Source organism: Carcharhinus amblyrhynchos, unplaced genomic scaffold, assembly GCF_965287045.1.
Source record: "Carcharhinus amblyrhynchos unplaced genomic scaffold, sCarAmb.v2.hapA scaffold_590, whole genome shotgun sequence".
In the NCBI taxonomy this organism is placed as follows: Eukaryota; Metazoa; Chordata; class Chondrichthyes; order Carcharhiniformes; family Carcharhinidae; genus Carcharhinus; species Carcharhinus amblyrhynchos.
Genome location: NW_027650330.1, coordinates 90,953 through 105,967, shown reverse-complemented (window position 1 = coordinate 105,967; position 15,015 = coordinate 90,953). Strand labels below are relative to the sequence as shown.

General features: G+C 50.5%; 1 protein-coding gene across 1 annotated transcript; it reads right to left on the bottom strand.

Annotated features, from left to right (window-relative positions):
- Positions 1 to 966: 966 nt before the first annotated feature.
- LOC145339654 (uncharacterized) lies at positions 967 to 13,060 on the bottom strand. Its single transcript, XM_080184168.1, has 7 exons — positions 13,023 to 13,060; positions 10,981 to 11,067; positions 8,874 to 8,927; positions 8,625 to 8,687; positions 8,490 to 8,534; positions 1,742 to 1,795; positions 967 to 1,032 (listed from the first exon to the last, which is right to left on the bottom strand). Exons 1-6 carry the CDS (start codon positions 13,055 to 13,057, stop codon positions 1,744 to 1,746), a joined length of 336 nt encoding a protein of 111 aa, XP_080040294.1. The 5' UTR covers positions 13,058 to 13,060; the 3' UTR covers positions 967 to 1,032; positions 1,742 to 1,743.
- Positions 13,061 to 15,015: the final 1,955 nt, after the last annotated feature.

Sequence of the window (15,015 nt, the reverse complement as noted above, 5' to 3'; positions counted from 1 at the left end):
GCACTCCCACCCCCCCACTCCCACTGCACTCCCACCCCCCACTCCCACTGCACTCCCACCCCCTGCTCCCACTGCACTCCCACCCCCCCACTCCCACTGCACTCCCACCCCCCCACTCCCACTGCACTCCCACCCCCCGCTCCCACTGCACTCCCACCCCCCGCTCCCACTGCACTCCCACCCCCCGCTCCCACTGTACTCCCACCCCCCGCTCCCACTGCACTCCCACCCCCCCCACTCCCACTGCACTCCCACCCCCCACTCCCACTGCACTCCCACCCCCCCCCACTCCCACTGCACTCCCACCCCCACTCCCACTGCACTCCCACCCCCCCCACTCCCACTGCACTCCCACCCCCCCGCTCCCACTGCACTCCCACCCCCCACTCCCACTGTACTCCCACCCCCCCACTCCCACTGTACTCCCACCCCCCCACTCCCACTGCACTTCCACCACCCCCACTCCCACTGCACTTCCACCACCACCCACCCAGACAGAGTTCAGAGTTCACCCAAGACATTTCAGACAGAAAGTCAGATTTCCCTCTGTCTGCTCTCGAAGGGAGGGGTTGTTGTGAGCGATATCACTCGGGGGGGGGGGGGTGGAAATTTGGAACTCACCCCCCCAAAATGGAAGCTGGGGGCTGATTGGACCATTTGATTCTGATAGATTTTTGTTGGGTAACTGGATGGAGAGATATCGAGCGACGGGCTGGGGCAGGGGGTGGGGGGTGGGGTGGGTGGGACAGGGTGGGGTGGGGTGAGGCAGGGTGTCGGGGGGTGGGGCGGGGGGGTGCAATGGGACTGTGATGCCCTTGGCTATGATAGAGTGTTAGAGCAGTATGGAGGTGCTGATTGTTCCCCTTTGCCAGTGTATCAGTTAAGCTCACTTTGTGTTGCTCAGAGACTCCGGGTTCACCACCTGCTGTAACTTTGGCCCTTTTCTGCACCTGAGAGCAGTGACTAACCTTTCGGGATGGCGCCACTGAAAGTGATGGAGATGCCGGCTAAACCCTGGTCACCTCGGTCACCCTGTGGGGGGGGGAGGATAAGACATTGTTAGAATCTCACATTTCACTCCACTTTCTTCAACGCTGGCATCGGACAGGAACCAGCGACATCCGGAGAACGGGACTAATATTCATTCTCAGACACGAGCCAATCGCTTCCTCGTTGGAAAACACATCAGCTTTCATTCTACTGAAACCAGAGCAATGAGAAATGCCTGATTCTCGGAGCCCGGATTTGAATCCCACCACGGCAGATAGAATCATGGAATCCCTACAGTGCGGGAGGAGGCCATTCCACCTGTCGAGCCTGCCCCTATCCCCTGGTGGAATTTGAATTGAATAAAAAATATCATTAAGAATCTGCTGATGACCAAGATTGTCATAAAAACTCATCTGGTTCCCCTTTAGGGAAGGAAATCTGCCGTCCTTACCCGGTCTGGCCTACATGTGGCTCCAGAGACCCAGCAATGTGGGTGACTCTCAGCTGCCCTCCAAGGACAACTGGGGGATGGGCAATAAACACCCGCCCAGCAACGCCCATGTCCCATTAATGAGTTTTTTAAAACTTTGCAGATAATTTGTACACAGCAAGATCCCACAAAACAGAATTCGAGATCAATGAGCGGGTAATGATGTTGGTTGAAGGATGAATCTTATAAAAATAAGTTTGTAATAAACAGGAAGCCCAGGCTGGTAATTCTCTATTCCATTTTGTGATTCGTGCAAATTACCTTCAGTCCTGCTCGACCGTCAGCCCCTGGGAGACCGCGGACACCGGGGACACCCTAAAAAAAAACAGTCACATTACACTGGAATTGACGGATTTACTGGAACAGGCTGATTTACACCCAGTTTAAAATAGAATTGCTTTCTTTATTAATTACCCTCTATCCTTGAGTAAATTCTCTCCACGTTTCAGTGTAATCCCTCTCCTAGAATCCAGACTAGAATCCTAATCCAGGTGTTGTGGGAGGGAAGGGGGAGAGGGTCTCCCTGATCCCAATGTTGTGGCAGGAGAGGGAGACAGGGACTCTCTGATCCAGATGTTGTAGACAGCGAGAGAGGGCAAGCCTTCCTGTTCCAGATGTTCCTGGTTGTCCGAGTGTTAATGGGTAAACTGGGTGGGTGGAGCAAGCCTGAGGTTTTAGCAATGACCTTGCGCTTGTGCTAATGAGCTGTCCATCCACTGACCAGTTTCCTCGCAAACTCCACCAGGGTCACCATGGTGATTCCCAATGTGTGCAGGTCTCACCCAACATTCCATAACCAATCTTCTCCAAGCTGCTACTGGGCAGTAGAGCTAGCAAAACACTGCCGGGATGAATGGACTTCTTCCTGTCTCGGAATTTTAGACTTTAACAATCACTGAAGGGTGACACTCAGTTGCTGGTCATCGTGAGAATCGCGGGGTGAACCTGATTTAGCTTTTTAACAGTTGGGTGAGTTTATTGAAGAAGTTTAGGGTGTGGAGTTCAAGCAAGGCAACTGATTACACAACAAGGTAAACTATTGCATCCTTGTTCAAGACCACGGTCAAACCTCACTCGGAAGAGGGTGAGCAGTTCAGTTTCCTCAGACGATGGGAGATCTTGAGGCTTTGGGAAGGGTGCAGAAACTGACACTGGACACATATCCACTGGAAACCATCCTGGTTATATAATGAGGTGAAAAAGAGTTGCAGTTTTTATCAGAATTGGGCATGATCTGATGGAGGTGGGTAAGATATCAAATACATTGTGTTCAGTTTGTTCTAATTAAAAAGGGATTGGGGGATTGGAGGAGGGGGCAGTTGGACGTGGTGGTCAGGGGTTGTTGTAGGGGGGGGGGTGGTGATTTTATGGTATTTAAACTGATCCAGGTTCGATGTCAGGAGGTGGTTCTTTTGCTGGTAAATAGTGAATCTCTGGGACAAGTTGCCATCCCATCTGGTGAACAATGATTCACTGAATTCCATTTAGAAAACAGACAAAAGGGCAGGAAGAGGCCATTAGGCCCTTCGAGCCTGCTCCGCCATTCAGTAAGATCATGGCTGATCTTTTCGTGGACTCAGCTCCACTTACCCACCCGCTCACCGTAACCCTTAATTCCTTTACTGTTCAAAAATTTATCTATCCTTACCTTAAAAACATTCAATGAGGCAGCCTCAACTGTTTCACAGATTCACAACCTTTTGTGTGAAGAAGTTCCTCCTCAACTCAGTCCTAAATCATCTTCTTATTTTGAGGCTATGCCCCTAGTTCTAGTTTCACCCACCAGTGGAAACAACCTCCCTGCTTCTATCTTATCGATTCCCTTCATAATCTTATATGTTTCTATAAGATCTCCCCTCATTCTTCTGAATTCCAATGAGTATATCCCCAGTCTACTCAGTCTCTCCTCATAATCCAACCCTCTCAACTCCGGAATCAACCTAGTGAATCTCCTCTGCACCCCCTCCAGTGCCAGTATATCCTTTCTCAAGTAAGGAGACCAAAACTGTACACCGTCACTCCAGGTGTGGCCTCACCAGCACCTTATACAGCTGCAACATAACCTCGCTGTTTTTAAACTCCATCCCTCTAGCAATGAAGGACAAAATTCCATTTGCCTTCTTAATTACCTGCTGTACCTACAAACCAACTCCTTGTGATTCCTGTACAAGGACACCCAGATCCCTCTGCACAGCAACATGCTGCAATTTTTTACCATTTACATAATAGTCCATTTTACTGTTATTCCTACCAAAATGGATACCTCACATTCACCAACATTGTACTCCATCTGCCAGACCCTCACCCCTCACTTAGATTATCTATGTCCCTTTGCAGGATTTCAGCGTCCTCTGCACACTTTGCTCTGCCACTCATCGTAGCGTCATCTGTGAATTTTGACACATTACACTTGGTCCCCAACTCCAAATCATCTATGTAAATCATAAACAACTGCGTTCCAACACTGATCCCTGAAGAACACCACTAGCCACTGATCGCCAACCAGAAAAACACCCATTTATCCCCACTCTTTGCTTTCTGTTAGTTAACCAATCCTCTATCCATGCTAATACATTACCTGTAACACTGAGCACCTTTATCTTATGTAGCAGTCTTTGGTGCCGCACCTTGTCAAACACTTTCTGGAAATCCAGATACACCACATCCACAGGTTCCCCATTGTCCACTGCACACGTAATGTTCTCAAAGAATTCCACCAAATTAGTCTAACATGACCTTCCCTTCATGAACCCATGCTGTGTCTTACTAATGGGACAATTTATATCCAGATGTCTCATTATTTCTTTCTTGATGTTAGATTCAAGTATTTTCCCTACTATAGAAGTTAAGCTAACCGGCCTATGGTTACCAGCCTTTTGTCTATCTCTCTTTTTATAAACAGTGGCGTCACATTTGCTGTTTTCCAATCTGTGGGAACCACCCCAGAGTTCAGTGAATTTTGGTAAATTACCACTAGTGCATTTGCTATTTCTCCCGCCATCTCTTTTATTAGCCTGGGATGCATTCCATCAGGATCAGGAGACTTGTCTATCTTTAGCCCCATTAACTTGCCCAACACTACCTCTTTCATCTAATGATAGTTTCTCGGTTCTCACCTGCCATCACCTTCCTGTCATCAATTTTTGGCATGTTATTTGTGTTTTCCACTGTGAACACCGACACAAAATACCGGTTCAATGCCCCAGCCATTTCTCATTTCCAGTTATTAATCCCCCTTCTCATCCTCTAAAGGACCAATGTTTACTTTCGCTACTCTTTTTCATTTTATATATTTGGAGAAACTTTTGCTATTTGTTTCTATATTCTGAGCTAGTTTACTCTCATAATCCATCTTACTTTGCTTTATAGCTTTTTTCGTGGCTTTCTGCTGATCTTTAAAGATTTGCCATCCTCTAGGTTCCCACTAATCTCTGCCACTTTGTATGCATTTTCTTTCAATTTGATACCCTCCTTTATTTCCTTAGAAATCCATGGCTGATTATCTCTTTTTCTCCAGTCTTTCCCTATCACTGGTATATACCACATCACACCACTCCCCATCTTGATGGGTAGAATTAGGGACCTTGCGGTGAAGGATCCTCTTGGAGAGAGTGATCATTGTATGGTGGAGTTTCTGTTGCAGATGGAGGAGGAGAAAGTGGGTTCCCGGACACGCGTACTTTGTTTGAATAGAGGGGAGTACGGTAGGATGAGAGAAGAATTGGCGAATGTGGACTGGGGGAGTGCGTTGGAAGGTAGGTCTGCTGAGGAGCAGTGGAGGATCTTTAAGGAGATCTTTCTTGGTGCTCAGCAGAAATTTATTCCGATGGTTAAAAAGGACAGTAGGAAGAGAGGTAATAAGCCGTGGATAACGAAGGAGGTGAAGGAAAGTATTAAACTAAAAGCGGAGGAATTTAGAGTAGCTAAGAGCAGTGGGCGAGAAGAGGATTGGGAAAGGTTTAAATGTCAACAAAGATTGACAAAAAAGTTGATAAAGGAGGGTAGAAGAAGCTATGAAGCTGGGCTAGCGCTTAATATAAAAAAGGATAGCAAGAGTTTTTATAAATATATAAAAAGGAAGAGGCTGGCTAGGGTGAACGTTGGTCCCTTAGAGGATGAGAAAGGGGACCTAGTGGTAGGGGATGGGGATATGGCTAAGTTCTTGAATAACTTTTTTGTTTCTGTCTTCACGGAGGAGGACGTGAATAATTTGCCGGGTGTTAGCGATGGAAAGGTGGTAGGACTGGAGGGTCTTAATGACATTACTGTTACTAGAGAGGCGGTGCTCGACAGACTGGAGGGGCTGATTGTGGACAAGTCCCCAGGACCGGATGGAATGCATCCGAGGGTTCTGAAAGAAATGGTGGAGGTGATAGTGGATGCCTTGGTGGTTATTTTCCAGACGTCGCTGGATTCCGGGGAAGTGCCGGAAGATTGGAAAACGGCTAATGTTACGCCGTTGCTTAAGAAGGGTGCCAGGCAAAAGGCGGGGAATTATAGGCTGGTTAGTTTAACGTCTGTGGTAGGTAAAATGTTAGAATCCGTCATTAAGGAGGAAATTGCGAGGCATCTTGAAGGGAATTGCTTGATAGAGCAGACGCAACACGGTTTCATTAAAGGGAAGTCGTGTCTGACAAATTTACTGGAGTTCTATGAGGATGTGTCTAGGGCGGTGGATAGAGGAGAGCCGGTGGATGTGGTCTTTCTGGATTTTCAGAAGGCGTTTGATAAGGTACCTCACAAGAGGTTACTGCAGAAGGTCAGAGGACATGGAGTTGGGGGTAGGGTGTTAGCGTGGATAGAGGATTGGTTGTCAAATAGGAGGCAGAGAGTGGGGGTCAATGGGTGCTATTCGGATTGGCGGTTGGTGACTAGTGGGGTGCCCCAGGGGTCGGTGCTGGGGCCTCAGCTATTTACCATTTATATAGATGATCTGGAGGAGGGAACCGAGTGTAGGGTGTCGAAATTTGCTGATGACACCAAGATTGGGGGAAAGGCAAATTGTGCGGAGGGTGTGGAGAGTCTGCAGAAGGATCTGGATAGGCTGGGCGAATGGGCCAGGAAATGGCAAATGGAATTTAATGTTGGCAAGTGTGAGGTGGTCCACTTTGGTAGGAAGAATGGTAGGAAGGACTATTACTTACGTGGCGAAAAACTGCAGCAGGCGACGGTGCAGAGGGACCTCGGGGTCCTTGTGCATGAGTCGCAAAAACCCAGCTTGCAGGTGCAGCAGGTGGTCAGGAAGGCGAATGGGATGCTGGCCTTCATAGCGAGGGGGATTGAATATAAAAGTAGGGAGGTCTTGCTGCAGCTGTATAGGGCATTGGTGAGGCCGCAGCTGGAGTACTGTGTGCAGTTTTGGGCGCCGCACCTGCGCAAGGATATTTTGGCCTTGGAGGGAGTGCAGAGGAGGTTTACTAGGCTGATACCGGAGTTGAGGGGGTTGAGCTATGAGGAGAGGCTGAATAAACTAGGCTTGTACTCGTTAGAGTTTAGAAGAATGAGAGGAGATCTCATTGAGACGTATAAGATGATGAATGGGATGGATAGGATAGAGGTGGAGAGACTCTTCCCGCTCAAAAAAGACAGTAGGACTAGGGGGCACAGCCTCAAGATAAAGGGGGGGCGGTTTAGAACGGAGTTGAGGAGGAACTTCTTCACTCAAAGGGTGGTGAATCTCTGGAATTCTCTGCCCGTTGAAGTGGTGGAGGCTACCTCGCTAAATATTTTTAAGAAGCGGGTTGATGGGTTTTTGATAAGAGAGGGGATTAAGGGTTATGGGGAGAGGGCGGGAAAGTGGAACTGAGCCACGACAGATCAGCCATGATCTTATTGAATGGCGGGGCAGGCTCGAAGGGCCAGATGGCCTACTCCTGCTCCTATTTCTTATGTTCTTATGTTCTTATGAATTCTAACATGTTATGATCGCTCATCCCCAACAGGATTTTGCACAGCTAGATTGCCAATGATTCCTTTCTCATTACATAATATCCAGTCTAGAACTGCTTGTTCTCTAGTTGATTCCTCAGTACATTGGACCTGAAAACCATCCCTTATACACTCCTGAGATCCCTCCTTTATGATATTTGGACTAATTTGATCTGCCCAGGCTATATGAGATTAAGGTCACTCAGCCTGTTTGGCCGTGTTAGGAATACACCTTCCTTGGTCATCAGGTCCTGAGGTGAGACGCAAACCCTGAGTTTCTGGTTCAAAGGCACGGACACGAACCCACTGCACCCACAAGACCTCCATTGGAGCAGAGATCACTCTTACAAAAGGCCAAATTGTGCAGAAAATTAAGACTCGAGTAGACTCCTGCATTCACAGGAACATAAGGAATAGGAGCAGGAGCAGGCCATTCAGCCCATTGAGCCTGCTTCACCGTTCAATATGATAATGGCTGACCCTCGCCTTCACCTCCCGCTCCCCGCTCGCTCCCCACCTCCATGAAATCCCCAGGAGATTAGGAATCTGTCTGTCTCAGTCTTTAACATGTTCAACAGTGGAACATCTACAACTCCCGCAGGGAGAGAGTTGGAAGAGTCATCACCCTTTGTGTGACGTCAGTGTCTGGTGTGCGGAGATGAAGAATCATTTCTCAGGTTTCTTTCCTCAGTCTGACCTGTGTTTTCATCTGTTTTATTGTCACTCTGCAGCGCTTACACGGGATTGGTTGGAGTTGGGAAGCTTTTAAACCACTATTGTGTTGAATGACCAGGGAGTCTATCAGTGACAGGGATATAACACCCAAACTAACCAACATTGCAACAATAAACTCACAGCCTACACCCAAAACTATCCTCTTAAAGACTGTTTGCTTCTGGAGATAATACTTTGCTTGTAATATTTTCTGACTGTGCACCATCTATCTCTGTCAGAAAGCTCCAGACAGTTACAGGGCCTCCCAGCCCAATCTGTACCTCGATACAAAGACAGATGTGACCATGAGAGTGAGGTAAGGTGGATGTTATGGACATGTCAGACACAGCGGATGTTTTATACTCACTTTCGTTCCTTCAGAACCTGGAGGTCCATCCAAACCACTCGCTCCCTAGAATTACAAAGAGGTCATTTCAAGGTTAAAAGTATAGCTAAGAATGGTTTAATTTTGGAAGCATTCCTGTACAGGGTAATAACATACCCTTGGGCCTGGAAGTCCCACGATTCCTTCTTCTCCTTTCTCTCCCTTTGGACCAGGAGCTCCCTAAACAAAACAACAACCCCAAAGAGAATTACTCCCCACACGCAGGAAATGTTCTGGGTGAAGCTTAATCTTTGTGGCCAGCTTTGTAAGTTTGAAAAGCAGTGTTGGTATTGAAAGTGTTTGTAAGTGGAATAGACACAATCCCAGTAACTGAAGTTAAATCAGATCCTGCTGACTGTTACTCACCAGCTCCCCTGGGTATCCAATTTCTCCCTCAGCTCCTTGATCCCCTTTCTCACCCTGAGTAAAGAATGAGAGAAAATGACAGTGATTCACACTAAACATACACCAGGTAATCACTACCTCCCCATCCCCTGGGATAGCTCTCACAACAGGGACTCAGCACCAAGTGGGGTCCAGGTGGAGCAGGATTAATGGATGAGATTTGATATTACCACATGGGTTCAGATCCCATGTTAAACTCACCCCTTCTGTCCCTAATTTCAATTTTCCATTGTAAAGTCTAATGTCAACATTTAGAATGAATTTTGCCCAGTGTAAGGATGAGGCAGTGGTGTAGTGTTACTGTCATGCAGAGAGCCGGGGTAATGTTCTGGGGACCCAGATTCGAATCCCACCTCAGATGGTGAAATTTGAATTCAATAAAAAATAAAATCTGGAATTAAAAGTCTAATGATGACCATAAAACCATTGTTGTACAAACTCATCTCATTCACCAACAGTGCGGCACTCCCTCAGCACTGACCCTCTGACAGTGCGGCACTCCCTCAGCACTGACCCTCTGACAGTGCGGCACTCCCTCAGCACTGACCCTCTGACAGTGCGGCGCTCCCTCAGCACTGACCCTCTGACAGTGCGGCACTCCCTCAGCACTGACCCTCTGACAGTGCGGCGCTCCCTCAGCACTGACCCTCTGACAGTGCGGCACTCCCTCAGCACTGACCCTCTGACAGTGCGGCGCTCCCTCAGCACTGACCCTCTGACAGTGCGGCACTCCCTCAGCACTGACCCTCTGACAGTGCGGCGCTCCCTCAGCACTGACCCTCTGACAGTGCGGCACTCCCTCAGCACTGACCCTCTGACAGTGCGGCACTCCCTCAGCACTGACCCTCTGACAGTGCGGCACTCCCTCAGCACTGACCCTCTGACAGTGCGGCACTCCCCCAGTACTGACCCTCTGACAGTGCGGCACTCCCTCAGCACTGACCCTCTGACAGTGCGGCACTCCCTCAGCACTGGCCCTCTGACAGCGCGGCGCTCCCTCAGCACTGACCCTCTGACAGCGCGGCACTCCCTCAGCACTGACCCTCTGACAGCGCGGCACTCCCTCAGCACTGACCCTCTGACAGTGCGGCGCTCCCTCAGCACTGACCCTCTGACAGTGCGGCGCTCCCTCAGCACTGACCCTCTGACAGTGCGGCGCTCCCTCAGCACTGACCCTCTGACAGTGCGGCACTCCCTCAGCACTGACCCTCTGACAGTGCGGCACTCCCTCAGCACTGACCCTCTGACAGTGCGGCACTCCCTCAGCACTGACCCTCTGACAGTGCGGCACTCCCTCAGCACTGACCCTCTGACAGTGCGGCACTCCCTCAGTACTGACCCTCTGACAGTGCGGCACTCCCTCAGTACTGACCCTCTGACAGTGCGGCACTCCCTCAGCACTGACCCTCTGACAGTGCGGCACTCCCTCAGCACTGACCCTCTGACAGTGCGGCGCTCCCTCAGCACTGACCCTCTGACAGTGCGGCACTCCCTCAGCACTGACCCTCTGACAGTGCGGCACTCCCTCAGCACTGACCCTCTGACAGTGCGGCACTCCCTCAGCACTGACCCTCTGATTCTAGATTTGAGACACTGAAGTGAGCCCTGTTATCTGGTGACACATTGGGTTAGTGCTGCTGCCTCACAGTGCCAGGGACCTGGGTTCGATTCCGGTCTTGGGTCACTGTCTGTGCGGAGTTGGCATGTTCTCCCCATATGTGCATGGTTTTCTCCGGGTGCTCCAGTTTTCTCCCACAGTCTGGAAGATGTGCTGGTTAGGTGCATTGGCCATGCTAAGTTGCCCCAGGTGTCAGTGGATTAGCAGGGTAAATGTGTGGGCTTACAGGGATAGTGCCTGTATGGGATTGTCAGTGCAAACTTGATGGGCCGAAGGCCTCTTTCTGCACTGCAGGGGTTCTATCTTTAATTTTGAGCTGAGAATGAATTTTTCTTTAGGTCTTTCACACCCGAATCACACTCTGGTAAAAGTGACCTCATTTACAACTCAGTGTCATCGAGTCCTTGCCTCAAACACCTGCCGATGGGATTTACCCCGCGATGCTTTTACCTTTTCTGCCGTCTTACCACCGAGCCCGAAAGCCTGACTGATTTTATCGAAAGAACGTCCTGGTAAGCCTGGAATTCCGGGATCACCCTGTGGAACAACAAATCAAACAGTTCACAGCGGGATCCGGGCTGGAATCCCACAGCATTCGAGGAACCTTGGCATCAAAACCAAGAACCTGCCAATTCACCCAACCTCCCTTCACCGAGGGACCATAACGTCAGCTCCTTTCATCACTGCTCAGGTCAAAATCCTCCCCGCCAGGCTGTTGGTGAAAGGAAGAGTGAGCCACAGACAGTGCACAAAATACACAACTGTGAGTAACCCTCCATTCAATAATCTTCCCCAACCATCTCACCAACAAGGGAACATAAACTCGGAGCAAGGGGAGGCCATGGCCCCTCGAGTCTGTTCCTCCATCTATTCAGGGACCCACAGCCTCTGGAGGAGAGTTCTAGTCTCTCCCACAAGGGAAACTCCTCCCAGTGTCTACCCCGACAAGTCTCTGATACGTTTCAATAAGATCATCACTTCTCAATCTGCTAAGCTCCAGTGGATACAACCCCATCCTGTCCAACCTTTCCTCCGAAGGTAACTGCCCATCCCAGCTAACAATCGAGTGAACCTGCTCAGATTTGTTTTATATCTCTTCTTGAATGAAGAGACTAAAACTGGTCATTGTTCTCAAGATGTGGCCTCACCAACACTCTGCACTAATGTAGCAAAACATCTCAACTTTTATATTCCATTCCCCTCACAATAAATGTGCCATTTACATTCTGAATTATTGCTGTACCTGCATACTAACCTTTCCTGATTCATCTACCAGGACACCCAGATCCCTCTGTACATTTGAGCTCTGTACACCCAGATCCCTCTGTACATTTGAGCTCTGTACACCCAGATCCCTCTGTACATTTGAGCTCTGTACACCCAGATCCCTCTGTACATCAGAGTTCTGTGCACCCAGATCCCTCTGTACATCAGAGTTCTGTACAGCCAGATCTCTCTTCATCAGAACTCTGTACACCAGATCACTTTGTACATCTGAGCTCTGGAGACCCAGGTCCTTCTCTACATCAGATCCTATACACCCAGACCCCTCTGTACATCAGAACGCTTTACACCTCCCTCCCTCAACCCCCACTCTCTCTTCCCTCCTATCCCTACCTCCCTCCCCCTCCCTCACCCCTCCAGTCTCCTTTCCCTGTCCCTCACTACCTTCCTCCATCTCCTTCACTGCCTCCCTTTCTCATCCCTGTTTCTTTCCTTCCCTACCACTCTCCCCCTCCCTCCCCCTTCCTACTTCTCTTTCCTTGTTACCTCCCTCACTATTACCCTTCTCGCATTCCTCACTACCTCCCTCTACCCGCACTACCTCTTCTCTTTCTTTCTTGCGCCCTCCCCTCTTGCCCCCTTCTCCCTCACTCCCTCTCTCCACTATTTCACCTCCTCTACCCTTGCTACCTCCACCCTCCTCCCGACAGCCTCCTGGGAGCATTGATCTTGCCTTCAGTTCCTTCCTCAGCCATTGTCCGGGTCCCACCCATTCCCACCCCAGAGAAGTCACGGTGATGGTTCCTGATGTGGATGCAATGATGCCGAGTGATCACCTTTCTCTGAGCCAATCTTCCAGCGCCAGGCTTTCCAGTGAGGATTCCCAGAATCAGAGCTCTGATCACTGGACTCCACAATCGGATGATGGGGAATGCTGCTGGGATTGAGGCGGATAGGGAATGCTGCTGGGATTGAGACAGATAGGGAATGCTGCTGGGATTGAGGCGGACACAGGGAATGCTGCTGGGATTGAGACAGATAGGGATTGCTGCTGGGATTGAGGCGGATAGGGAATGCTGCTGGGATTGAGACAGATAGGGATTGCTGCTGGGATTGAGGCGGATAGGGAATGCTGCTGGGATTGAGGCGGATAGGGAATGCTGCTGGGATTGCGTTGGACACAGTGGCCATTGGGGAAGGTGTTGGTGTTAAATTCAGTGCAGATTTTGTGCTCAGCAAGAAAAAACTCTTTATACAAATTCACCAACCTTGTCTCCAGGTCTCCCCTGGTAACTGATCCCATCGTTACCCTACAGATAAAGCAATGCAGTGTCAAAGGTTATCAGCAAAAGCTGCATTTTTATAACACCTGTCACAACCCCAGGACACCCCAAAATTCCTCACAGTTAATTCACTGTCAATGTTGAAGGGCACTCGTTATTGTAACGTGAGAATCGCAGCAACAGATGAGTACACAGCAAGATCCCACAGTTCTTTTAGTTGAGGAATAAATTGTCACAAAGGCAGCAGGAGGAAAAGTGCCATGGGCTCAATCACACCAATCAGAGAATGTTAATGCTGCTTCATCAGAGAAACAGATCCTCTGACAGTGCGGCACTCCCTCAGCACTGACCCTCTGACAGTGCGGCACTCCCTCAGCACTGACCCTCTGACAGTGCGGCACTCCCTCAGTACTAACCCTCTGACAGTGCGGCACTCCCTCAGTACTAACCCTCTGACAGTGCGGCACTCCCTCAGCACTGACCCTCCGACAGTGCGGCACTCCCTCAGCACTGACCCTCTGACAGTGCGGCGCTCCCTCAGCACTGACCCTCTGACAGTGCGGCACTCCCTCAGCACTGACCCTCCGACAGTGCGGCACTCCCTCAGCACTGACCCTCTGACAGTGCGGCACTCCCTCAGCACTGACCCTCTGACAGTGCGGCGCTCCCTCAGCACTGACCCTCTGACAGTGCGGCACTCCCTCAGCACTGACCCTCCGACAGTGCGGCACTCCCTCAGCACTGACCCTCTGACAGTGCGGCACTCCCTCAGCACTGACCCTCCGACAGTGCGGCACTCCCTCAGCACTGACCCTCTGACAGTGCGGCACTCCCTCAGCACTGACCCTCCGACAGTGCGGCACTCCCTCAGCACTGACCCTCCGACAGTGCGGCACTCCCTCAGCACTGACCCTCTGACAGTGCGGCACTCCCTCAGCACTGACCCTCTGACAGTGTGGCACTCCCTCAGCACTGACCCTCTGACAGTGCGGCACTCCCTCAGCACTGACCCTCTGACAGTGCGGCACTCCCTCAGCACTGACCCTCTGACAGTGCGGCACTCCCTCAGCACTGACCCTCCGACAGTGTGGTACTCCCTCACTACTGACCCTCTGACAGTGCGGCACTCCCTCAGCACTGACCCTCCGACAGTGTGGTACTCCCTCACTACTGACCCTCTGACAGTGCGGCACTCCCTCAGCACTGACCCTCCGACAGTGCGGCCCTCCCTCAGCACTGACCCTCCGACAGTGCGGCACTCCCTCAGCACTGACCCTCTGACAGTGCGGCACTCCCTCAGCACTGACCCTCTGACAGTGCGGCACTCCCTCAGCACTGACCCTCTGACAGTGCGGCACTCCCTCAGCACTGACCCTCTGACAGTGCGGCACTCCCTCAGCACTGACCCTCTGACAGTGCGGCACTCCCTCGGCACTGACCCTCGATTTTTAACACCTCAATTAAATCTCCTCGTTAACCTCTCTAAGGGGAACAATCGCAGCTTCTCCACATGTACTGGAGTCGCTGATCCCTCAGAGGAAAATCTCTTTCCTGAAGTTTGTTGCTTGGGGCGGCACGGTGGCACAGTGGGTTAGCACTGCTGCTTCACAGCTCCAGGGTCCTGGGTTCAATCCCCAGCTCGGGTCACTGTCTGTGTGGAGTTTGCACATTCTCCCTGTGTCTGCGTGGGTTTCCTCCGGGTGCTCCGGTTTCCTCCCACAGTCCAGACAGGTGGATTAGGTTGATTGGCCATGCTAAGAAATTGCCCCTTAGTGTCCAGGGCTGTGTAGGTTCGAGGGATTAGTGGGTATAATATGTAGGGATATGGGGGTAGGGCCTGGGTGGGATTGTGGTCAGTGCAGACTCGATGGGCTGAAGGGCCTCTTTCTGCCCTGTAGGGTTCTATGATTCTATGGAATTGGAGGTGAAGATTTGGGAAGCTTTAGTCTGAGGGGGGAGGATTGGTGATTAAATCTCT